Source organism: Limulus polyphemus, unplaced genomic scaffold, assembly GCF_000517525.1.
Source record: "Limulus polyphemus unplaced genomic scaffold, Limulus_polyphemus-2.1.2 Scaffold795, whole genome shotgun sequence".
Classification (NCBI taxonomy): Eukaryota; Metazoa; Arthropoda; class Merostomata; order Xiphosura; family Limulidae; genus Limulus; species Limulus polyphemus.
The window spans coordinates 164,248-189,766 of record NW_013666405.1 but is presented as its reverse complement, the minus strand read 5'-3'; the positions used below and the strand labels follow the sequence as shown (position 1 = coordinate 189,766).

The 25,519-nt window shown below is 30.7% G+C and overlaps 1 protein-coding gene across 4 annotated transcripts in view; it reads right to left on the bottom strand.

The window, feature by feature from the left end:
- LOC106460559 overlaps window positions 1-22,489 on the bottom strand; it is a 41,679-nt gene extending 19,190 nt beyond the window's left edge. For all 4 annotated transcript variants that reach the window (XM_022387309.1, XM_022387310.1, XM_013920275.2 and 1 more), the window contains exon 1: window positions 21,276-22,489. In XM_022387309.1, coding sequence (XP_022243017.1) covers window positions 21,276-21,937 — 662 coding nt within the window. In that variant the 5' untranslated portion in view covers window positions 21,938-22,489. The remainder of the gene's footprint in view (window positions 1-21,275) is intronic.
- Between the last annotated feature and the right edge of the window lie 3,030 nt (window positions 22,490-25,519).

The window sequence follows — 25,519 nt, the reverse complement described above, 5'->3', positions numbered from 1 at the left end:
CAAAATTGTATTCAGAAAGAATAAACCAGTTTCATTTAAGAAAGGACTTGTATCGCTAAAGTTTCTTCAGAAAGAATTTTTACGGAAAATTAACTAACGACCGGAGGCGTAACAATATTATTTATGATTTTTTTTACTTTACTCCTATTTTGATATAATACCCGCCTTCTACACACTGCACGAAATTTCTAGAACATAACTCATGTGCCTTTTAAAAAACATCTAAATTAAAACATGAAAAATATAGCTTACAAAAGTAGGTTTAATTTTTTCTTATGACTCTATATATTAGTTAAACACCTTCAAGCAATTCTAAACAGCTGTCACTAGTTGCTTTTAAAGGTCAGTTACAAATTATTTTATTTCTTTAAACAAACTTAGAGAATATATATATATATGTCATACTACCTTTCTAAACAATAAAATATGTGCTCTTTAAAAGTCACTGGAAGAGACTGATACTCAAAATAAATTTCTTCGTTGTAATGTAATTACATGGATCTTGTTTTTACCAGATATCTAATGAATTTGTAGGTCGCCTTACAGTTCCCATTGGTACCTGGGTATCCTATTTTTAAATAAATGGCTTAAGCCACATTTTTCACAAAGCTTGGCTGAATATTTTTGTGTTCACTTATGCTACGAACATTTTGAATTTAGTATAATCATAATCAGTAATACTTTCGTCGCAAGGGTAAATGAAATTATAAAGTCAAAATTATTATATACAATCATACACAACATACGTAAATATAAATATGTTTAACCCATAGCTCAAAATGCAAGAGACCACATGCGCCCACTTTTTAACTACTTAATTCTTATTTAATAAGAGATAATTACACCATTTCCGCATAGGACGGTGGTCTGACATAAGTATGTATTCACTCATGACCTCAAGTAACAGTATTTAGGCTAACGCTAACGTTGATGTCTGAACCGACTCATCAGTGTATTGTACAAACTGACAGTGACGTCATGTCTGATATAAAATAGTACATTGTTGTTATGATAATATGACTAAATTTCACCAAAATGTTTTTATCTTAATATAGTATTTTAAATTTCTATGATAAGGGAAAGATATATATGTTGTATTTCGGCAAAAAATAGCTATACGTTAATATGAATCATTGAAGAAAATCGATAACAAAATTATTCTCTGCACTCATTGGGTGGGGTTGAGTAGATGTATAAATCCGCAGAAGGAGGTGCTGTTGCGGTGTTTGTATCAGTAGTGACCTCTTGGTACTTGTTAATCCACATTATATTGATTTAAAAGACTGCAGGTAATTTAACGTTTTCCTTACAAATCTAGAGATTTGTTTTAAATGTGTTTAAGCTAAAGATTCTGTAAACTTGGATAGACTTTTGAATTATATATTTCTAAAAAATATGTATAGGGTAACATGGCGTGTTGAATTCAACACCGGGTTATCGAGCTGGAGTCTAGGGTAATATAGCGGTAGCGTTACTCTCTGTCATATTGCTGTGAGCTTATCGAGCGGACAAATAGTTTGTGTATCGAGTCATTTATTTTGGGTTCACCCTATTTTTCAGTTCGTCGAAAAGTGAGTTCTGCTAATATGGCTGAATACAAACATAAGTATCATTTATTTCTTAAGCAGTTTATCTTTTAAAATTAATAATTTTATGAATACTTTTGCATTTGAGTTTTTTGTGCTTAGTCACACTTGCTAAGTTTGTACTACTAGTAATGTTCTGTGTAGGCTGTAAGTATAACTTGTAAGCCTAAAATTGCACTTGTTACATTGACAGTAAGCTATTGACCAAGGCTTATCTTAATTCTTATTATTTTAACCATTAGTCGAGCATATCTTGGGATGAAATTGGAATGTGTGACACTTGGATATGGAACATTGTAGAATCACACATAGGTGTTTTTTGCTATATTTATTGTTATTGAACATATAGTTGGACACCAAATGTGAATGTATAATCTCTAAACTTAAAAGTTAAAGTGTAAGACATTATCATGTGGGAAGAATTAAGTTTTTAAAATGAGAAAGATATATTTATATATATCTCATTATCAAAAATTTCACATAAGATTTTACTTGAGTCTTGGTGTAAACTTCATAATTCGAAAACTTGTTTGAGAGGTGAATAATCACTTTACACTTAAATTAAACTCGCACTTAAAGCTAAACTTAATGTTATACTGATGAGAAAGAGATATACTAGATTTTTTTGTAATGCATGGAAAAACGTGTAATATTTTGTATTGCACAGAAGAGCTTATAGTAAGGCGTAAGGTAGTGGGTTTGACTTTTGTACTTTGTCTTATTCAGTTATGTATGTATAACAAGTGTTAAGAGTTATTACAATATGGCTATTGATAGAATGACAATATCTGAAAATAAAATTATGTTAAGAAATTTTGTTTGAATAACTAAAACTGCTGTGCACCTGCTTTATCTGAATTTGTGATGGACCTTGTATAATCCTACTAAATTGCTAACATCTTCCCCAGAGTATTTCAAGTTTTTAATGAACATTTTTTACATAGTACCATGTCTAGGGCCTATTTAGAAAACTAATTTAAACTAGACATTTTTTGTTTTTTTAAACCTTAAATGTATTTTTTTAACTAGCATTAACCGAACTTTCTATAACAATGTTAATACAAGTTTGGATTAACATATATAACTTAATGACAACAAGAGACCAATTAGTCAATGTAGGCTGACCCATTTATTAAAATAAACACTCGGAGCCAGCCCTTTTCAGTCGGATATTTATCAAGTCTTCCCTTAATTTACTGCATCCATCACATCTTAAAGCAGCCAAATTTAAAGACCAACCACCCTGTTATAAAAGTAAAACTGTCTTAGTTAAAGATGCTTCTTACCCTACCAAATTTTATGTTGTATTCCCTAGTCCTACTATTCTTACAACTAAGTATAAAAAAAGATGATGCATCATAATTATCAATTCCCTTAAGAATTTTAAACATCTCAATCAAATCACGCGTAACATTTCTTTTTCTTCAAGAGGAAACAATTTTGGAGATTTTAACAGTTTTTGTATGACAACCTTTCCATCCCAGAAGCTCTACTATGAACTCTTTCCAACAATTCATTGTCCTTAATATTGCATTCAGTATTTCTGTAGATACAGCCTAAAATTCTATTTGTTTTGACACTAGCAGCAGCACATTGTATGGCTTAAGAAAGTGTTCAACCAGAACACCAAGATCCAATTGTGATATCTTGCATGCATTACATTTATTATAATTAAAAGTTATCTGCCATAATTGCCATATAATCCAAATTATTTTGTGAAGCAGAAACATCTTCGTCACACTTAAGTAATGTGTCTGAAGGTATTGTCTAGGCATGAAATGGACAGTTGCTTACCATTCAAATACTGGAATTAGTAGCTGATCATTAAATATTATACTACGAAAAATTTAATTTCCACATAATATAAGTATGGGTGATTTCATGCAAAGCTAACCCTTTACATGGTGCTGGCATTATACTGGTAAACTGTCTGTATGAACAAAAATTAACAAGTCATAAAAGGTACCATATCTGAAATGTAGACACTTTAAACATTTAGAGTGACAATCATGAAATCTTTTAACTATAAAATTCCTGGGTGCATCGATTTTCTTCACCAATTGGTCAGTGAACCTACTAGAAACTGCTATTTTATATTTATTGTTAACTTCTAATATAGAAATGGTTGACAGGGCAGAAATTGGGGAACATCTGAATGCAAGTGATCATTGCTCTGTTAGCTTCAATATTTTGCTGCGTATGGAGATCAGGAATAATATTTTGGTTACAAGTTTCAAAAAAGCAAATTCTGAAGAGATGTGACAAGAATTATCTGTTGTGAACTGGACAGCTGAGTTATTTGGAGACACTGATCAAATGTGGAAAATGTTTAAAGATAAATTTTTAAATATTCAAGATAGACATATTTCTTATAGAAAGAAAAGAGTAACTGCAAGTAAAAAACAGGTTCACTCACAACTTGTATAATGGATAAAATTAAAGAAAAGCATCACAAATTTAAGAAATTTATATTGACTGGTTTGGGGGAGATTTAGAGGGTTATAGAAGACCAAGAAAGTTGGTCAAACAGTAAATTATGACATTGAAAAGGATGTATGAAAAAAGGTTTGCTGCAAATGTAAAAATTTACAGTAAGGATTTCTTTAAATATATTAAGGGTAAACAAAATGTTAGGTTGTTGTAGTACCTTTGAGAGATAGTAAAGGAAGGCTCGTATATATAATGATTATGAAATGGTTGTGTTATTAAATTCTGCTTTTTATTTAGTTTTTGCTGATGAATATTTAAGCAGTATTCCTCATCTTGAACAATTGATAGATGGAAACAAAATAGATCAAGATGATCACATTAATTCTGAGCTTGTTAAGAAAAAAATTGGGAAGCTTAAAGAAAGGTAAGACTCCTGGGCCACATAACATTTCTCTAAGAGTTTTGAAGGAGGTTAAGAATTGCATATGTGAGCCTTGTAAGTCCTTGAAATTAGCTAATGTCACTCCTCTTTTCAAGAGAGGTGATATAAGTTGTCTCAGTAATTATGAGCCTATTAGCCTTACATCAATTGTGGAAAAGTTTTGAAAAGTCTGATAAAAGATGATTTGCAGTCATTTAATAAACTTTAGAATTTTATTGGGTAGTCAACATGGTTTCACTAAAGGAAAATCTTTGCACATTTTTTGAAAAAGTTGCTGCTTATGTAGGTGAGGGTAAAGGTGTAGAGTTGGTGTATTTAGATTTTCAAAAATCATCTGACAAGGTGCTGCATAAAAGGCTTGTAAAAAATTATATGTATAGGTATGGGGGATAAGTTAACATAATGTTTTGGGACAACATAAGACCTATTGGTCCATCTTGGCTGTCCCATCCTCTATATCAAACTAAAACTATTAATAAATAACTAAAAATCTTAAAACCAGCCCTTATCATTCATATACTTACCAAGCTATCTGTTAAACTCACTTAAATTTACTGCCTAAACATTTGAAGATAACCCATTCCAAAGGTCAACCACCCTGTTAGAAAAATAAAACTGTCTTAGCTGAAGATGAATCTTATCCTGCCAAAATTTATATTTGTGTCTCATAGTCCTACTCTTCTCGCTGTTAAGTATGAGAAAAGATGATGCATCTACACTATCAATTCCCATTACAAGCTTAAACACCTCAATCAGATCCCCTGTAATTCTTCTTTTTTTCAAGAGAAAACAATTTGAGAGATTTGTATGACAACCCTTCCATCCCAGACATCATTCTTGTAACCCTTCTCTGAACCCTTTCAAATAATTCAATGTCTTTCCTAAGGTAAAGAACCCAAGACTGAATGTGATGCTTGAAATGTGGTCAATACAATAAAATTATAATCTCTTTAGATTTATACTAAATATTTCTGTAGATACAACCTAAAATCATATTTGTCCTACTACTAGCAACAGCATACTGCTTGGATTGCTTGAGAGATTGTTCAGCTATTACACCAAGATCCCTTTCTGTCATGACATTTAAGGTTATTCCCATCCATATTATACTTATATTTCAAATTATGATAACCCACATGCATTATCTTGCATTTATTATAATTAAAATCCATTTGCCATTTATTTGCTCAACAGTGTTAGCTAATTGGATAGAAGATTGGCTGGATGGAAGAAAACAGATGGGTGTTATAAATAGATTTAGTCAAACTGGATTAATGTCACAAGTGGGGTACCTCAGAACTCAGTTTTGCAGTTTTGATTTATATCAGTGATACTTAATAAATATGCTGCTGATATTAAGATCTTAGGTGTTGCTGGCTGTGAGGAGAAGGATGCTGTTTTATAAAAGGATTTAGATCATTCAGTGAGTTGTACTTTTGCTAGCAGTAGGACAAATAGGATTTTAGGTTGTATCTACAGAAATATTGAGTACAAAGTCTAAAGAGATTATAATTTCATTGTATAGATTACTGGTTAGGCCACATTAGGAGAACTGTGTTTAGTCTTTGGCTCCTTATCTTAGGAAGGACATTGAATTGTTTGAAAGGGTTCAGTGGAGGGTTACTACAATGGTGCTTGGATGGAGGGGTTGACATACGAGGAGAGATTAAGATCTCTGAAATTTTCTCTTGAAAAAGGAAGTTAGAGGTAATCTTATTGAGGTGTTTTAAGATTGTTAAGGGAATTGGTAGTGTTGGAGTATCTTTTTTTTTCATACTTAATGGTGAGAATGGTAGGACTATGGAACCCAAATATAAATTTTGGCAGGATAGGAGTTATCTTTAGCTAAGACAGTTTTATTGTTCTAACAGGGTGGTTGGCCTGTGGGATGGGTTGCCTTCTGATGTTGAGGTAGTAAATTTAAGTGTGTTTAATAGAAAACTTAACTATATGAATGAATAGGGCTGGCTTTGAAGTCTTATTTAATAATTTGAGTTTAGCAGATGGGACAGTCTAAATGGACCAATAGTCCCCTTGTTGTTATGTTATGATTTGATGCATCTGTTTGGTTTGTTTTATTGCATTGCATGAAAAAAATACTACTTGATGAAATAGTTTGAAATTTGAATTAAAGAAAAAGTAAAAGAAAAGATCTACTTCTATTTCCTTTTTATATTAATATATATATATATATATACCTTCACATCTATAAAACAGATTTTTAACAACACAAAACATCGTCATAATCCAAACAATATGTCCAAGAACAATATATCATCTAGGCTTTCAAAGCTTAAATGTACTGCCTTAATGTTCAAATTTGTGTTTTCATTCTTTTCATTTTAACCTCTCAAAGAAATAATCGAAAAGAAAACTGATTTTCTAAAAATTTTGAACATATAAATTAAATTCTCTTCTATATCTGCTGTACCCTAGAGAGAGAATAATTTCAAAATTTGAAGCTTTTCCTTATTATTTAAATGACAAATCTCGAATTATTTTAGTAACTAGGCCTTGTTCTCTTTCCAACATGATGTTCTTATAATAAGGGGACTAAAACTTCACATTGTACTCTGAAAGGCCTCATCAGTTTCTTATGAGATTAAATTTTATCAAGAATAACACGTTATTACCTGTTCTTTTTTTTGTATCTTAACAATTATGCCACTAGGCTGGGTGTTTTAATCGACAAGTCAGTATAATTGATAACCTATGAGCAGTAATTAGATTGATTAGTATCACATAACCTAATCATTTAATTGTGGTTTAATTTATTAATATCACAAAAATAATTAACTAGTCAAAATTAATTGTTCTGGATATTACTATTTTCATTTATACCAACAATTGATTAATCAAAATTAGAATTTGTGATTATTACTATTCTCTATTATTCTAACTATCCAGGTAATTGATATATTGCAATTATTTTTGTTGTTAAACACAAAGATACTTAATCTGTGCCCTGCCCTCTATGGTTATTGAAACCTGATTTTAGCATTATAAGTTTTTTTTAAGTTTGTTCAGCTTTGAGCCAGCATGGACTGGTGGTTTTGGGGAGGGATGACTTGTGATTCAAGTTTCTTGTGTTTCATGACTCCTCATTCCCACCAAACTTGCTCAGCCTGTTTTTGTTACAGCAAAGCTACTAATGCTTTCTGCTGCTTTCACTAGTTTTGAACTGTTGACTAGAAGGAAGGCAACTAGCTGGCAGCACTTATCATCAACTTTGTGCTACTTGTGATACTGTAATAATTAATTAATGCAACTGATTACTAGGCTTTTTAATTAACCAGTAGTCACTCACCTCTATCTGCTAAATAGAAAAATAAGTCCTTTCCAAATTCAAAGTGAAATATTTGTCCTCTACAATCTGGCCCATTTATAAGATTGCCAAAGGCCTTTAGGATAAGAGCACATTCTCAACAGAATTAGCTCTTTGAAATATATCAAATTATCAGCAAAATTAGACACTATTAATAAAAAATCCATCCAAATCACTTACATAAAAGAAAGTAATTAATTAAATCTCCTAAAACAGATCATGAGGAATCCCATTTGGTGCATTTTCGCAGTCAGAAAAATGCCTGTTTATATCAAATATTAGTCTGTACCACTAATCCTATTTCTGTGTACTTCTTGACTTTTACACCAATCACTTAACCATTCAAGTTACTTATCAGTCTATTATGAGGCACCTTATCAAAGGCTTTTTGAAAGTCAAGGTATACATTGTTATACATTTCTTTTATGTGAAGAAAAATTGCTGACATACTGAACTTAAGAAACTGTCAAACCTCTAAATAAATCCATAAGTATCATTTCGTTATTATTGCTTAGAAAGTTTAATTGTATGTTATACACATACACCATTTTATTTGTTTAATTAAATGGAACTGTTCTGTCTCTTACTTTCTCTATTAGAACAGTCATGTAGCTGCCAAACATGATTGTTGCATAGTTCCTCAATACTGAAATATATCTTTGTTTCCATCAGTTATGAAGTTATTAAATTTCTTTGTTTGAACAAGACAAAAAAAGCATATTTATCTATCTTGATGTTTTGGTTTATAAAAATACATATACCTCAGTTACTTTTACTATAGCAAAGGCAAAATACCAGCAACTTGTCAAACAGATAGTTTAAAAAAGAAACATTAGAAACTATAAAAAAAAGTTCATAAGGTTGTAATAAGCTGAAAAGGGATTAGCAGTATGCATTTCATGCTCTAGCAAAAGTTCATCTTCGAAAATGAAATTTATATATTGGCAGACTTTTGCACAAGTTCATTCAGTGAAACACATAAAAACAGTGTTTTCCATCCTAAGCCACACTCTAATTAAACTTTTAATTACTGAAATTACTTTGAAATACTGCTAAAACATGTAATTAAAATTTGTAATTAATGTTTGATGTGCATGAAAAAACATTTTTTTATATGTTTTATTGAAGATGAATCTTATCATTTCTGTCTAAGTGGATATGATATGAGACGTTAACTGAAACATAACAACCAAAATGGTTGTACATGTACATTTCCTGTTCTTTTTCATTTAGAATGTTATGTGGTCCTGTAAGATGGTAGAAGTCACAATTACAGCTAATTTCCCAGTCTGTGAAGAACCTGAGTGAACAAATTAAAAGAAGTACTTTACAGTACTTTTCCATGTTTTCCACACGAAAAAAAAGAAAAAAAGGCACCTTAATCCATTAAGGCCACTTTTCTACCTACTAAAAACATAAATCAAATAATACCATTTACTTGTTGCCTTTAAGCCTATTATATATATAACCTGCAGTAGTAGAAACAAATTTAAATAGACTTAATTAGACAAGCTATTCCAAAAGTTTGTAATTTGTAGGAAAATTATTTTTTTATTATTTACAGAATTTCTCAGAAACTTGTTTTAGTTTGATTGCAGTAGCATAACTCTGAAATTTGGGAATGGATTTAAACAAAAATAAATTCATTGTGGTACTTTGCTACAATAACTGTAAGTTAAGCATGTACTTGAATTAAACAAGATTATGATTATAGGGTTAAAACTTTAGACTTCTAAAACTTGAGAGGTGCATAAAACTACTACTGAGAGTTTATAGACATTGTTATGAATAAAATATGTCAAGTGAACACTGTAGCACCATAATTAGTATTTGCATCTTGTTAGTTACTTTGGGCTTTTGGAATATTGATTAAAATGTAATCATTGGATTGGTTATCTGCTTATGCATTACTTGAAAGGATTATAATTTGCTTCTGGATCAATAATAATTATTTGACTGTCACATCTATTATATTTGATCTCAGATATGTAAAATAGGTTTTTATTAGTATTAATTACACATTTTAGCATATATGAATTAAAAATATGTACAGTATTCTAAAAATAACATTATATTTTTAATTTTTATTAGTGTTTCAACTGATTATGATTTTAGTGACATATTATAAGAAATTGATAATTGCACCCCTGGATATAGTAATTCTATGTCCATTAATGTTTTATTATAATCCTGTCATTTCATTCCAGTAGAGTAACAGTTTTATTGCAATATTTAGATTGCACATATTTTATGTAATGCTTACTTCTGAATTCTTTATTAAATATAAAAATTTTGCTATTTGATTTCTACCAAAGCAAAAACTATATATACAAATTTTCATCTGAGAAGTTGAACATAAAAAAAAATAAAAATAACTTTTTTTTTCAATTGCCCATTGGATTTATCAACTCAAGCTTATGTAGGTTGGTAGAATATTGAAATTATATCACTTGTGTAGGTCTTATGCATATATATATGTTAAATATTTCTGAAAGAATATGTAAATATAAAATAAATATGGATGTATAGTACATCATATTTATTTTTAATTTTTCAAAAATATGTTTGAAGTTATGTGATACAAAGTTTAAAAATGATAAATATCCTTTTTTGGTTACAAGTTTTTTTTAAGTGGTGGGGTTTTCTGTTTGGGTATTGAATCAGTCCTTGTGCAATAATTCAGTTGGTATAATGTTGATCTCAGAGTCTTAATTTGAATAAGAAATCCTGGGTTTGAGTCTAGATTAGGGAAGATTGTTTTTCAACTCTTTCAAGTTGTTACAAAAGTATTAAACAGCTAATGTTTTTTGTTTGACTTGCACATTTAAAAAAAAGTAACCAATGCTTTCCATAACCACTTATTTCTTTTACACAATAAAGATTAGGTAGTGTTTATTTTTGTGCTATTAATTGTTTGTATAAGCCTTAAGCATAGTACAAGAAGCATTTCTACAATCAGTAGAAATGCTTTTTTAGTAAAGTAGTAGTTTCTGTTAGGGATGTAGAAGGTCTTATATGTATATCTTTTCTTTTAATGGTCATAAAGTTTGTGTTCCTGCTGTTTGAATATAGTAAACTTCATTATGCTGAAATTAGTCATTAAAGAAACACATTCTGTTGGAAATATTCAACAGTTACACTTTCACAACACTTGTCAAGTTATTACAAATGACATGAAAAGGCAAGGTGAAAGTTGGTTGATCCATTGAGGTCATCTCTTGTCCAAGAAAAACTAATAATACATAATTGCTTCAGGTAAGATACTTATCTGCATAAATATGCTTCATCTTTTTTATAAAGAAATGCCATTAGAAATAGAAATTATGCATACCAAATACCCATACATTTGCTGGTGTATATGTCAGTCACATATATGTGTGTATTTACCAGTTCAGAAGAAACGGAAACCTGTATTGGTAATAAAATAGACCCAAGTGTGGGAAATTGTTTTCACCATAAACCGATTTACAAATTATAGAGCAATTTATAGGATTTGATTTAAAAGTCATTTACATTAAATCTTACAAACTTTTTGCATTCCACCATTATATTGAGGCTTACTGTATCTTATTGGTTTGCTCTCCAAAGTAGTATTGGAAAGGTATGATTTGGTGAAACTTTAAGCTATTGCAGACTGAGTGGCAAATCAAATAATAGATTATACCTTTACTTAATTCAAATATATTTTTCTTTTTTTTTAATTGAGATGAGAAGTTTTAGTGAGAAAATTCACAAATGAATTATACAGTAATTACTAGCTGGCTGTTACCTTTAGTTTAGGGTTTCCTGTTGAAATGTAGATTATACTAGATCAATTTTATTGATCTATGATAGCAAGGCTCTACTGGTATTATGGTTTTTTTCTCAGTGCTTTTGATGATTACTGATTTGTGTTCTTGAAAAATATTCATATATTGCCACTTTTGTACTTGAATTTATCAAGTGTAGTTTTTGAAATCTTGTGAGTTGACATTTTGTTTTTAGCTGACATTACACTGGCTAATTAACAGAAAAATAATTTTATCTTGAAAAAGAAAAAAGATTTTCTTCCTTTTCAGTTTATCTTAAGTGATAGTAACTGGTTGATGTAATGTATGATGGTGAGAAATTACATTGAAAGTGCTATTCATTAATAACAATTTAACTATCTATCTTTATAATATAAAATGTTACTGTGAAAAATTCAGTTTTTACAACAAACTCAGATGTGTTTTTAAATATTCTAAATTTGGATAGAATTGTCACAAGTCAATAATTTAAGCCAAAAAATGCTTATAAATTATTTTTTTTCTAGGTAGACGAGGGAAGTAGGTGAACACAATGACCACAGACATTGTGGGTGTTCGGTGGGAATCGACCACCCAACAAGAATTTGAAGACTATGATTATGATGGAGGAAATAGTTCCTCCAGGCTTTTTGAACGTTCACGAATTAAGGCATTAGCAGGTAACTTTTTAACCTATAAAATCAATGATTAAATACTAAACATTTTTCTTGCAAAAAATTAAAAGTGTTTAATTTATGTGAAGTAAGAATATCACTAGCATAAACCAAGTGATGAGTATTTGTCAATAGTTGAAGATGTAACAGAATTCTGATGAGAAAAATGTGAAGTTGTTTTAAAGTGTCTGCAAAAGATGAAAGCTGACTACTGCTTTTTCTTGCTTGTTACTACACAACTTATACGTTGTATATGTCTTGTATGCAAAGTAAGTCAGTTGGACAAAAAAAATTGTTCTGTGTTCATAGTATGCACAAAAATGGTAAAGGGATGCATTAATAATAAATTAAGTTGAGATGCACTATCTTAGTATTCTTTAAAATGTATAATAACATTGAGGATATTTTCCATTGTGTTAGTTTAGTTCAGCTCTTTTAAACAGCAGTAATGTGCAGAGGAAATTGAAAGTGCAGGGGCTTATTGACAGAAAGGGTACTTTTCAAGCATTGTAAAGCAAGGTTTTTGTTGTTGTTTTTTCTTGGGTGGGGGATGTTAGAGGAGACTATAAGGATTGTGGGTTGCTTCTGATACAAGCAAATAGGTCCTCTTTTATTTCTGTTCAGTTAGTCTTATAAACATTTCAATGACCTAAAACTAAACAGTGAACTGTTGCATATCAATACTTAATAGTATATAAAAATTATTGTTTTTTACTAAAAAGACATGCAAGTCCATGTATTGGGCATGCAGTAGCACTGCCTTTGTAGGGATGGCTCAGAATGTTTATCGAAATGGTATTTTAAATATGTAATCAGTAGGTCATCAGAACTCTACAATACTATAAAGTGTTTCCTTTTATAACAATAACTATGTAATGAATGAGTCACAAGTTCTGGAAATGTCTGTAAGTGTCATAGCAAAAACTTTGAATTTCTTGTTCTTCTTTCATCTGCTTCTTTTTTATTACATGAGAACTCAGAAACAAAACAATGGTGTTAACCAATTTCACTGAGGTGACATAGTTGCAAATGTAGTATATGCTTTTATATGTATTATTAATAACTAGTAGTAATTAAAAAAATATAAATCATAATTCTACCATAAACAATGTTATTATTACCCCTTGAAGTTAGCTTGCTTAGAGAAATTTGGTGATCATTTAAAATGCTTAGGTATAGGATGAAACAGGAATTACTAGCCAATAATAGATAAACAATAAATATTACAGTTGGAACCTCATTCTTTTTAGAACTTGGTTATAAATACAACCGTCCTATGTGTATTGAAACACTGCATTAAAAATGACAAACAACCAAAACAAGTACAGTTTGGTATCAAACTGTAGGTTATAATTCAAATTTTAAAACTATACATTACTCAATTTGTTAATTTAAAAGTAAATATTAAAAAACACTGATAAACATCGATTTTTTGTGTGTCATGTGATATGTTGAATGCAGCACTGGTTCAAAATAGATGTTTGTGAAGTCAAAATACTAAGTCTATAGTTTCATACAATTAGCAACTCAAATTACAGATATTGCTCACATAATAAATCAAACATAGTGGCACCCCAATCAGAAGCTCAGAATGTCCCCATAGTGGTTTTCTAAGCCTTTCTAATGTACCTAGTATCATTTCTTTCTTTTAAATCAAGATTTCAATGAGGTAGGTTATCTTTAGTCTGCTCGAAATTTCATATTTTTTTAGACCCAAATACAACTTAGTTACAACGTTTGATAAATGATAGTAAAATTCTATGGTATTGATGTAGTAATTTATGATTTTTTAGTTATTCAAAAGTATATATAAAACTTAAAAAAATATTTTGTTTCATATCCTCTACATGCAAAATTTTTAAAGGTGCAGCAACAGAGTACAAAGGTCGTAACTAATAGAGATAATTGTTTGCTTTACTTCTTTATTTACTGTTCTATGTTTTAGGAAAAATAACCTTAAGAAGTTATTGCAAAATAGTACAACTCTATGTACATATATAATGTATAATAATTGACATGTGACTGTATTTTACAAAATACTAGTCGACTAAAACACAGCCAAAACAAGTTACTTTATGCAGACCAAAGGTCACCTTTATGTTATTTGATACAGTAACATGAGTGCATGTGAACCACATTGTTGTAACTTCTGTATTGTTAGCCAGACACAGGTGAAAGGCCAATATAATAAATATATATAAATGTATAATGTTATGAGATTTAAACTATTTCGTCTAAACACTTGTGTTTTCGTGTTATAATTTGTGTTCATTCTAGAATGAAAGATGTATAATTTATGTTTATTTCCCAATTTTTATGGTTGCGAGGTTGTTCAAATTTACCGAACCTGTGCAGAGATTAATTGCTGAAAATAACAGATAAAATATAAAAGTTTTTTCTTAAGAAATGTTTGATAACTATCTGGACATTATAAAGATTTTGCATGTGAAATTTCAAAATTTTCTGATGCATAAAAGTATTTTTAATCTTGAAATTAATATTACTTTATATGATAGATAGGCAACATGCAAAAGAAAAAAAAAAAAGACATGAGAAAAACATCGCTTTACAAACCTTAAGACTTATTAAAAAAAAAGACTGATATTTTGCATATGAAAGCATTGTAATATTTACTGATAATCAACCAAATTTTGTTACCATTCACTTACTAATTTAAAAGTTATAGTATGAAACTTTAACAAGCACAAATTGGTTACAACTCGGTCCGTGGGACCGAGTCCATGCTGAAAGAGTTAAGGCATTTGTGGGATGATGAAAGAAGGCTTCTTTCTGATGATTATGATGGCTTGATTACTGAATTCTGATTCTTCTTTGGTTTTTACATATGAAAATTCCAGCAACATTCCTTATCTTGAACAATTGTTAGATGGAAACATCATAAATAAGATGATCATATTGATTCTAAGCTTCTTAAAAAAATTGGTAAGTTTAAAGAATAATAAAGCTCCTGAGCAAGATAATATTTCTCTAAGGATTTTGGAAGTAGGTTAACCTCTTACCTACTTTAGGTCATTTAATATTTAAGGGTATGCCTATTTGACTACTTACCCAAGTAGGTATGAATGAAGCATATCTTTCTAGTATTATTGAATGAAAATGTAAAGAATTGATAATAAATTTGTTGTATTTATCCTAAGTATACATTTTCTCTTGACTGAAAGTAACTTAACCCATCGTTATTCACATGCACTTTCAACACCACATGTGATGCTCAAATGAAACACTCTTCTAATCTGATACATTGAACCAAAGCAACTAGTTCCTACTGCCAAGTTCACAAGCATCAGCTGTATAATACATATGAATACCAGATACTGAGAAGTTTGAACATTATTTCCTGTGAACCACATGTGATGCACAGGACAGAGATAGGGTTAAGAATTCAATATGAGAGCCACTTACTAATACTTTTTTGTAAGTCCTTGAAGATTCAGCAGGAGCCAGAAGATTGGAAGCTGGTTAATGAAATTCCTATTTTTAGGGGAAGTGATGAAAATTGTCTAGGCAATTATAGGCTTATTTGTGTTACATGAGTGATGGGAAAAGTTTTTGAAAGTCTGACAAAATGATGCTTAAAAATTCAGTTGCAGCTTAAAATTTTGTTGGATAATCAAAATGATTGACTAACTAATCTTTTGACATTCCTGATTAGACTTTATTTGAAGTACAATGTTTAGTCTCTGGCTCCTTACCTTAAGAATGATACTGAATTGTTTCAAAGGCTTCAAGGATGGAAAGATTGTCATACATGGGTATATTAAGATCTCTGAAATTGTTTTCTGTTGAAATAAGAAGAATTAGAGTGGATCTGATTGAGGTGTTTAAGGTTAAGATCATTTATAGTGTTGCTGTATCATTTTTTTTTTGGGTACTAAATGGAGAGAATGGTAGGACAGGAGGACACAAATATAAATTTTGGCAGTATAATAGTTATCTTCAGCTGAGGCAGTTTTATTTTTCTAACAAGATGGTTGACCTTTAGAATGGGTTGCCTTCAGATGTGGTAGTGAAGAAAATTTAAGGGAAGCCTTGATAAATAATTAATTGATAAGAGCTGAGTTTTGTTATTACTTTTTAATGTTTAGTTTGGTGGATTGTAGACCCTACTGATTCAATACAATTTCTTGCTTACCAATTTTTTGTTTTCTGTTCTAAAAGGCTGCAGTTCTTCCTTTAGGTAGAGCCCTCATCATAATATCCATTATTAAATAACTTATAACCTGGAAGTTCAAAATCATTTCTTTTATCTAATAACATTTCAGTAAATCCTATTATACTGTAGCCTGCCATTTCAATCAAATCCCTGAATCAATCCATTTTGTTCATGACAAACTAGCATAATAATAACAGCGACTAAGTTTTTTTTAATCTACTGTGTTTATCTTTAAACTTAACACTTATCTTTAGACCTATTATATCTCTTGCTATAAAGTCAGTCGTTCTGACCAACTTTGTAACCATTTTTTTACACATTATAGTTTCCAAACAATAACTTTTAATACACTTTGTGTATCTTCACAAACTTTAGCAGACTTTTAGTAAACATTGTCTTTTTTACCTATAAATCGGATTTTTTAATGAAATATTTTTACTTAAGATTTTTCCAATATATATATAATGTATATATATTAGTCTGAGTGCAAAGTGATTTCCATGTTAAGATTAAAAATACCTTTCTTCATCTTAAAAGTCTCAAATTATATTTGCATAATCTCTAGTGTCCTAAATAATTTAAAACCTTTGTTTTCAGTAAAACTTTATAGTTTATCTGATATTTTCTCTACCCTAACTTTATACCAGGTTGGTCAAATTTACTACCTCGTAACCACCAAAAAGAAAAAAAAAGAAGAAAAATCTCGAAATTACCATTACCCAATGCGTTTCCCTTGGGAATCAAGCTTGAACTGAAAGCGAAATTGACAATTCTCTTTGCAGCAGGCAATAAAATATAACTTTTCATTTCAAAGATTCAAATCTTGGCTTTCTATTAGTTTTTAATAATATAGTATTGAATGTCAGAGAGAACTATTGGCAATTTCTGAAAAAGAGGATGTGACAAAAGGGGTCTGATTGTCTATTTATTGGCTCTGTAAATAAATAAGATTGAAGACTATGAAAATTATGCTTTGCCTGAGTAATGATGATATTATAATGAGTAATTTATGTTAAAATATTGCCTTATAAAAGTAAGAACCTAACACTTACAAGTTGGATTAAATTTTGAATGTACCTCACTAAAACCTCATGACATGCACAGAAAAAGATGCCCTTGGAGGGAGGGTTATTTAACTTGTACTCTAAATATCCTATTTTTAAACTTATCATCCTAACTATCCTATTAATTTGTTTATTTCCAAGTTTCCAAGCTCCTTTATCACTCTTATAATTTAAACACTTTTAACAAATATGTTGAGTTTCCTCATACACCCTATTACCTAGTTTGCTTACATACACTGATCTCTAGCATGTAATTCACTCTTACTCTGAAAACTATCCAATAGGTCTAATCAGTTTATTTGTACTCTAAGCACATCCTAAATCCGATAACCTCTTATTTAAGCCTTGCATTATAAGGTTTCAGTAATTATAAATAACGAAAACAAAAAATTCACAAGCCATTGGATTCCACAGTCACAAATTAGTAGATTTACACTAGTAGTTAAAAATGAAAAACAATTAAAAATCATACCTGTAAATTGACCTTTCGTTCCTCATGACTTTCCAACTTGAACAATGTTAACAATGATAGTGATTGATATCAAATTATTGCTTTACCAGGTAACATGATATTATGTGATATCCATATCAAGCCAAGATAAAATGTAGTCTCAATAAAGTCCACCAATTTTAAACTCATACACAAGGATTCATATTATATGGATAAATGAAATGAAAATTGTCAATAATAAAATGTTAATAATGAAGCATGAGCTAACCAATGTACCTATGAAAGTACAGGAGAGATTTTGTAATCATATTGGTTGTAAACTTGAAATACCATGATTGACAGATACACACCTGTAGTAACTTCAATCCATTCTATGTCATGTCATGATGTAATGGATACATCATTCATATGACTTTTATCATAGACTATTGTAGCAAATTAGTTTTCCTACATTTTATTACCATTGTATCAAGTGTTTTTTTCTTTCTTAAACTATTGCAGCACATGTTCTTTGACTCTAGCCACACCCAACGATATGACATACAGCACACTGTTGTAAGGAAAACGTTGTCTGCTTATGCCTAATGACATGAAGTAGAGCAATTTGTTGCCATGCCAACATGTAGTCTGTTTTCAATTGCCATTCATTATTTTTTGACATGCTGTTGGTTTGACTTGGGCAGACATATTTATGTATCAGTTTATTTATTATGTAATCTACACTACAAAATTTTGTGTGACTTTGTTCCTACAAATTCAAGGGTTAAAAAGAATTTTAAATAGTTTTAAAGTTTTGTTTATTTTCAAACAGTAAATGCTTCTGGATCTAATGAAACTACCTAGACCAAAGTAGAGCATGAAGAGAGCTATCATTTGATGTATTGCTGATCTTTATTGGTCCAGTCAGTTTGAACATACACCCTGTTTTTGGTTTTAACAATTGTTCGCTGGTTACTGCCAAATGGCAGAAGATGGGTTTAGCATTCACTGTGATTGTTTTAAAACCAATTTACAACTAGTGGGTATACAGTTGCCTTGAAATAAATCATGTAAATTTAGCATGTATTAGTACTGTAAATGTTTTCCATTTGTTGTCTGTTGTACAATAATTAGTATTTTGTTTGTGAGATTTATGTATTTGAAACTGTGGTTTCGCATTCACATACTTACCTGGCCAAGAACTATATTTCTCTGAATTAGGCTTCTTGTGTTGTTAATGAGTTACAACTGATGAAAAGGAAGAAAGAAAAATGAGAACCAGACCCATCCCTACATAGGCATCACTACTGTGCTGCCCGATATAAACATTTTTTGTCTCCGTAATATAATATTTAAGGGACAACAAGGGGTTGATTGGAACATCTGTCTCAGCTAAAGATGTCTCCTACCCAGCCAAAATTTGTGTCATGTTGTCCTAACATTCATACACTCATATAAAAAAAAACAAACTCAAATCTAGCTCTCATCATTTAAAAATTGATGGTTCCATTAAACTTACTCAAATTTACTGCATACACTATATCTGAAGGCAAACCATTATATAGGTCAACCACCCTCTTATGAAAATCAATTAAAATTTCTGTAAATACAACATTAAGTCCTTTTTGCCTTACCACTAGCAATAGTAAACTGTTTGGATAGCTTAAGAGACTGATCAACAGAAAAACATCAAGATCCATTTCTTCCATAACACTGTTAAAGTTTAGAGCTGAGCAATTAAATCAATTACCTATGAGCATCTATTATATCGCTCAGTATCACATAAAGTAATTGATTAATCAAAATAATATTAAATAATGTCACAAAAATAATCAATTAATCAAAACTAGTGTTTCCGATTATTCTAGCAACTTAAGTAATCAAAATTATGATTTCTCATTAATATTTCTTTTTATCTCAAAGTTGTCAGCTTAATTGATTAGTGTTACGACTCAAAAATAATTAACTGATCAAAATTAGTCTTTCTGATTATTACTATTTTTGACATTTTCAACAATCCAAGTCTTGTGAGAATAATATAGTAGTCGACTGTAATTGCTTAATAAACTTGATGGTTAAATGATTAACAAATTCCACTAATGGCCTAGCTCTATGAATAAGAATATCTCATCAAAATTATACCAATAATTTAAATTATAATAGTCAACACAAATTACCTTGCATTTATTATAATTAAAAGTCATTTGCCATTTATTTGTCAAACTTATCAAATTATATAGGAATTAGTCAACTCCCTCTCCTTAAAATTCACCTAATGGCTAGTTTCAATATTACTTCTCTTTTTATTAATACTCTCCTGGACTAAACTATTAATATTGCACTTTCTAATCTCTTTGCTAAAAACTTTCTTATCAATTGGCTTTCTAATTCTGATTTCAAATCTATGATTGAGCTTTCAACTAAAGATTGTCTTTTCATTTTTAACAATACTATATATAAGGAGATAGATAGCATTGCTATGGGCTTTCCTGTAGGACCAACACTCACTAATGTGACAACTGTCCTTTAAGTCTTCATGCTTGTTCTTTACAAGTTATAGAAATCCTTTTTTAAAGCAGTGACATCCTTCTAACGGCAAGCAACACCCAAGTATAAAAAAGAACAAAGTTCCCAACACTCAGTTCCGAGATATCCATTTGCAGCATTAATCCCCTTTAAGTGAACTCTACTTATAACAACCAATTGCTTTCTTCCCTCTAGCCTTTTATCAATCCAATAAGCCAATACATCATAGCACCTATTGCACCCTATAAATTACATTCTACTTGTACAACTTCTAACTATATTAAAGTAATCTAACACTAATATCCCCTATTAATTGATACAAATACTGACTAGCAATAGTAGTATTGCATCTAAAAATTGAAAGAGGTAATTATTTCCTTAAAGAAATCCCTGTTCAGGTCTCACTTGGATGAATAGTGTGTGCAGTTTTGGCCTCATTTTAAGAGTTGAAAAGAATGTTGTCTTATGAAAAAGGGTTCTGAGAAAAGCTATTACAATGACTCCTGGGAGGGAAGTTAGTTTATAAGGACAGATTAAGTTCTCAAACTTTATTTCAAAAAAATGAAGAGATAATCTTAATGAAGTTCATAAGATTATCTGTGGTAATGATAGTATAAAAGCTTCTGGTTTCTTTGTGTTATATTCTTTATATAACAGGAAGAAAAGATAAAAGTTTATGATTTAGAAAAAAGACATGGTAGTCTCCAGTTGAATGTTTTATTTTTTGACAGGGTGATTATCTTATGGAAATGGTTGCCATCAGCAATTGTAAAAATCAGCATATTTCTTTGATTTCTATTATCAAAACACACTGAGTACTAAATAATATTCATTTAAAATATCTTCCCAATTCTTACCTCACCATTCTTATAACAAAATATAGTATCACAATCATCATCCCGGCTACAACTACATACATAGTTCGAGTCAATGCTCCATAGGAATCTTGGAAATGTAAAAATGTCTCAAAATAGGAATTCTTAGATGCATTTTTTGTTTCCAATGAGTCATCAGAAATACCTTTGCTAGTTGTCTTTGCAATATAATTAACAGTGATATCTGTAACAAAAGTCAACTCTTGCTCTTCTTCAGTCCTCAATTCTTTCAACTCATTCTGACCCTTAGCACTAGACAATCTGACAAAATTTTCAGACTTTGTGGCAGATTGTGTAATTGTTGATTTACTTAAACTACTATTAGTACTATTATTATTATTAGGTACCTGATTTGTGCTGTTTTCTTTAATATTAATGGTAGTACTACTATAATCTAATTTTCTCTCACGTTTGATGAGATGATGTTCTGGCTTGTTTGAAATGCCAGAACTCGTCAAACTTAAATCTGCAAATCCTCGATTTAGTTCGTTCTCAATTTCATACATTTGGTCAGGTACATAGCTTTTGTTTTCGTTGACTTCTAGTTGTATTCCATTCAAACAAATAGCATCAAGCAAACAAGTGCTACATAACACTACCAGTATCACAAATAAAATCCATTTGAATACCCTTGGGAATTCCATTTTATTTCTACTTTAATGTAGTATTTATAATTTAGAATTTACCTCGCACAGTCCTAAGCTAAGGCTAAAGTCTAAAGATTGATAAATTCAGTCACGCCCAAGTTGCTTAACCCTAACATTGCTCGTTAGGTCTACAACTTAAAAAAAACAACAGCCAGCTTGTTCGGCTGGAGATAGTGATACATTAAAAAATTTACAACTCCTATTATACAGATATATGAATTGTTGTTATTTATTACATGGAATATGAATTAGGCCTAGGTCTTGCAATTTCAAGTTTCATTTGATTATAAAATTGCAATTCAACGACTTTAAAGGGTACTGAAAGTTAAAATAAGATACATAGCTTCTTTTGCATAATAACTTAAATAAGTATACCAAACGTTAACTTTGCGACTCGAAAACTAAAAGCGAAACCACTCTTTGTCTCAAACAGGAAGTGGCACGTTGTAAAATATTGACGTTAAATAAAGCTAATTTATGATATTGTCCAATAAATCTGAAAATTTACATTAAACAAATAGCAATAAAAAAACATCTAATAGTTCTCGATTTAGGAAAGGATGCTTAAAAACATATAAAAGAACATGAAAATATATTTACTGAAACATCACATAACACCCGATACTCTGGAAGATAAAATTTAACCAAAAACATCTTAGGTGTAAAAAAAAAAAAGGTACGGCCATAAAGGATAAAGCGTGCAACTAAAAGGAATGATCAAAATTGGCGACCAAACTGGTAGCTACACTTAGAGCATTAATAAGAATTTTACAGCAAATATTTATTCATTAGTTAGAAATTCAGCGTTTGTTTATTCAACTTTGGGCATGATGGTCGGTAAAACAAAATACGCGGCCTAACTAACTAATGAATGAATATTAGCTGTAAAATTCTTATCAATGCTATAAGTGCAGCTACCAGTTTGGTCCTCAATTTGGATTTCATTCCTTTAAGTCACATGCACAATCTTTTTGGGCAGCAGCTTTTTTTTTTCACACCTAAGGTATTTTTGATTAGATATCATGACTTTTAGTCAATACACATCAACAAACCACAGCAAGTAAGAAAGTGAAACTCGATAGTAACTAACATTAGCTTTAGGATCGCAACTCCATTATTCGGAACAGACTTATACTTCACAGAACCAACCAGATTCTTTAAAATATATAGTGATAGTTTGCCACTCTAAAATAGTAACGCCAAATCTAGATTAACACTTTTGGTCATCACCCGCATGCACTGGGTACAGCCGTATCAAGCATCATTAATTATATCAATTGCTGAACCAATATCACGCGACGCTAAACGCTCTTTAAATAGAATAATTTCATAAAATTTAGTAAATTTATGCTGAAAAGTTGGCAATGAATAGTCAAAAACAACCATTCAAACTTGAGCTAGAGACTTCTAATCGAGTTTGCTTGGCCAAACCAATGCTTATGTACTGTCATGTCCTTTTACCCTAAAGTTTTGCTGCTTTAAATCTGCCGTCTTTAATCGAATTCACAAAAAAACAAAACAAAAACGAAAAACGGTCCACTTTTACTCTTAGGTGAAGCTGTAGCAAAAAATTCAGGCCGATTGCGCACGTGACTCATATTTACACCAAATTTGACAAAGGTGGAAAATAATCCATAAAAATTAAGTATGTTTTTCTATCAAATAAAGTTTCCGTACTTTCAGTGTGAAGAAAAAAAGAAAAAATCAATTAAAATTGGAGGTTTTATATCTCGTGTATTTCTTAATGGAGTGCCTTGATATTTCATATGAGAAGTAAGGTTTCAGTAGAGCATGTCCATTGAAGATATGTTGTAGTTTAGATTACCAAAGTCAGAGCTACAGAAGGAGGAATATCACTTAAACTATCACTCCTGTAAATAACACACAGTGTGTCCTGCAGGATGTTTTGGCCACACGACACTCTACTGTGTGTCTTGATTATCGTACAAACAATAAATGCATTTGCCATTTTGTCCATGATTGTCTCCTCTTTCTTGAAATTGGATTTTGCGAGGAGTTTGCAACTCAACATCCAAAATGTTGCAAGCAAATGCTTCAATTAATTTCAGTGATGGAATTACGTAGATGAGGATAAGGGTGCAAATTTGATGTATCTAAAATTTCAGAAAACATTTGACAAGGTGCCACATAAAAGGTCTGTAAAAAGCATTATTTCTATAGATGTGGAGGATAAGTTAGCTGATTTGATAGAATAGTTTAAATTTTGTTGGATAATGAAAATGACTGACTTAATAACCTGTTGATATTCTTTGAAGATGTTACTGTTTATGCATATATGGATAAATGTGTGGATATGGTGTATCTGAATTTCCAGAAAGCATTTTACAAGGTGCCAAGAAAAATGTGAATGGGAATAACCTTAACAGTGTTATGAAAGAAAGGGATACTGGTGTAGTGTTTGATCAGCCTCTAAAGTTGTTGCTAGTGGTATATAGGGCAAATAGGATTTTAGGTTGTATCTAAAGAAATACTGAATACAAATCTAAAGAGGTTATAATTTCATTGTATAGGTCACTAGTTAGGCCACATTTGGGGTATTGTGTTCAGTCCTGGGCTTTGCACCTAAGGAATGACATTGAATTGTTGGAAAGGGTTCAGAGGAGGGGCACTAGAATGGTACCTGGATGGAAGGGTTGTCATACGAGGAGAGGTTACTGTTTTCTCTTGAAAAAAGAAGAGTTACAGGGGATCTGATTGAGGTGTTTAAGATTGTTAAGGGAATTGATAGTGTTCATGCATCATCTTTCTTCATATTTAAAGGTGAGAATAGTAGGACTAGAAGACATAAATATAACATTTGGCAGGGTTGGAGTCATCTTCAGCTAAGAGTTATATTTTTCTAACAGAGTGGTTGGCCTTTGGAACGAGTTGCCTTCGGACGTTATAGAGGCAGTAACTTTAAGGGAAAGCTTTATAATTTTATGAATGAAAAGGGCTGGATTTCAGTTGTTGTTTGTTTTTGTTTATTTAATCAATAGATTTAGTTTAGTTTAAAGGATAAAACAGACTAGTTGGACCAATAGGTCCTTTACTGTTCCTCAGCATTATATAATGTTAAAATCAATATCAGGTTAATGTTTTGCTTGTATTTTGCATGTTTATTAGAATAGTAAATATTGATGACTCTAAAGTAATCGAACACAAAAATCTTACAGGCAGGAACAACAAGAACACCATGAAATATTATTTTTAAAAAAGTGCAAGCAATAGCACTTGCTAGCAAATTACAATAAAATTTTATTACGACGTTATTCATATAGACCCCCAGCTGCTATGTCAGAGCGTGGTCACTGTCGCATCACTTAAAACATGACGGATATGAATTCTGTAGTGTTCCATAAGCCTTGGACTCCAACGAGGAGCAAACAAGGCTGCATTGGCTGATTACACCAGGCCAGTTCATTTAAAATCTAGCTTGCCAGATTCCACGGAGAACAAGTCCTACGTGTTCTTAATAGTAGCGCCCTGCTTAATCACGTAGTAGTTCTTATAAATAATTATACAATAACCTTATTCACCTGTATGTGGAGTATGCGTCATAAAGATATAAGAGTGCAA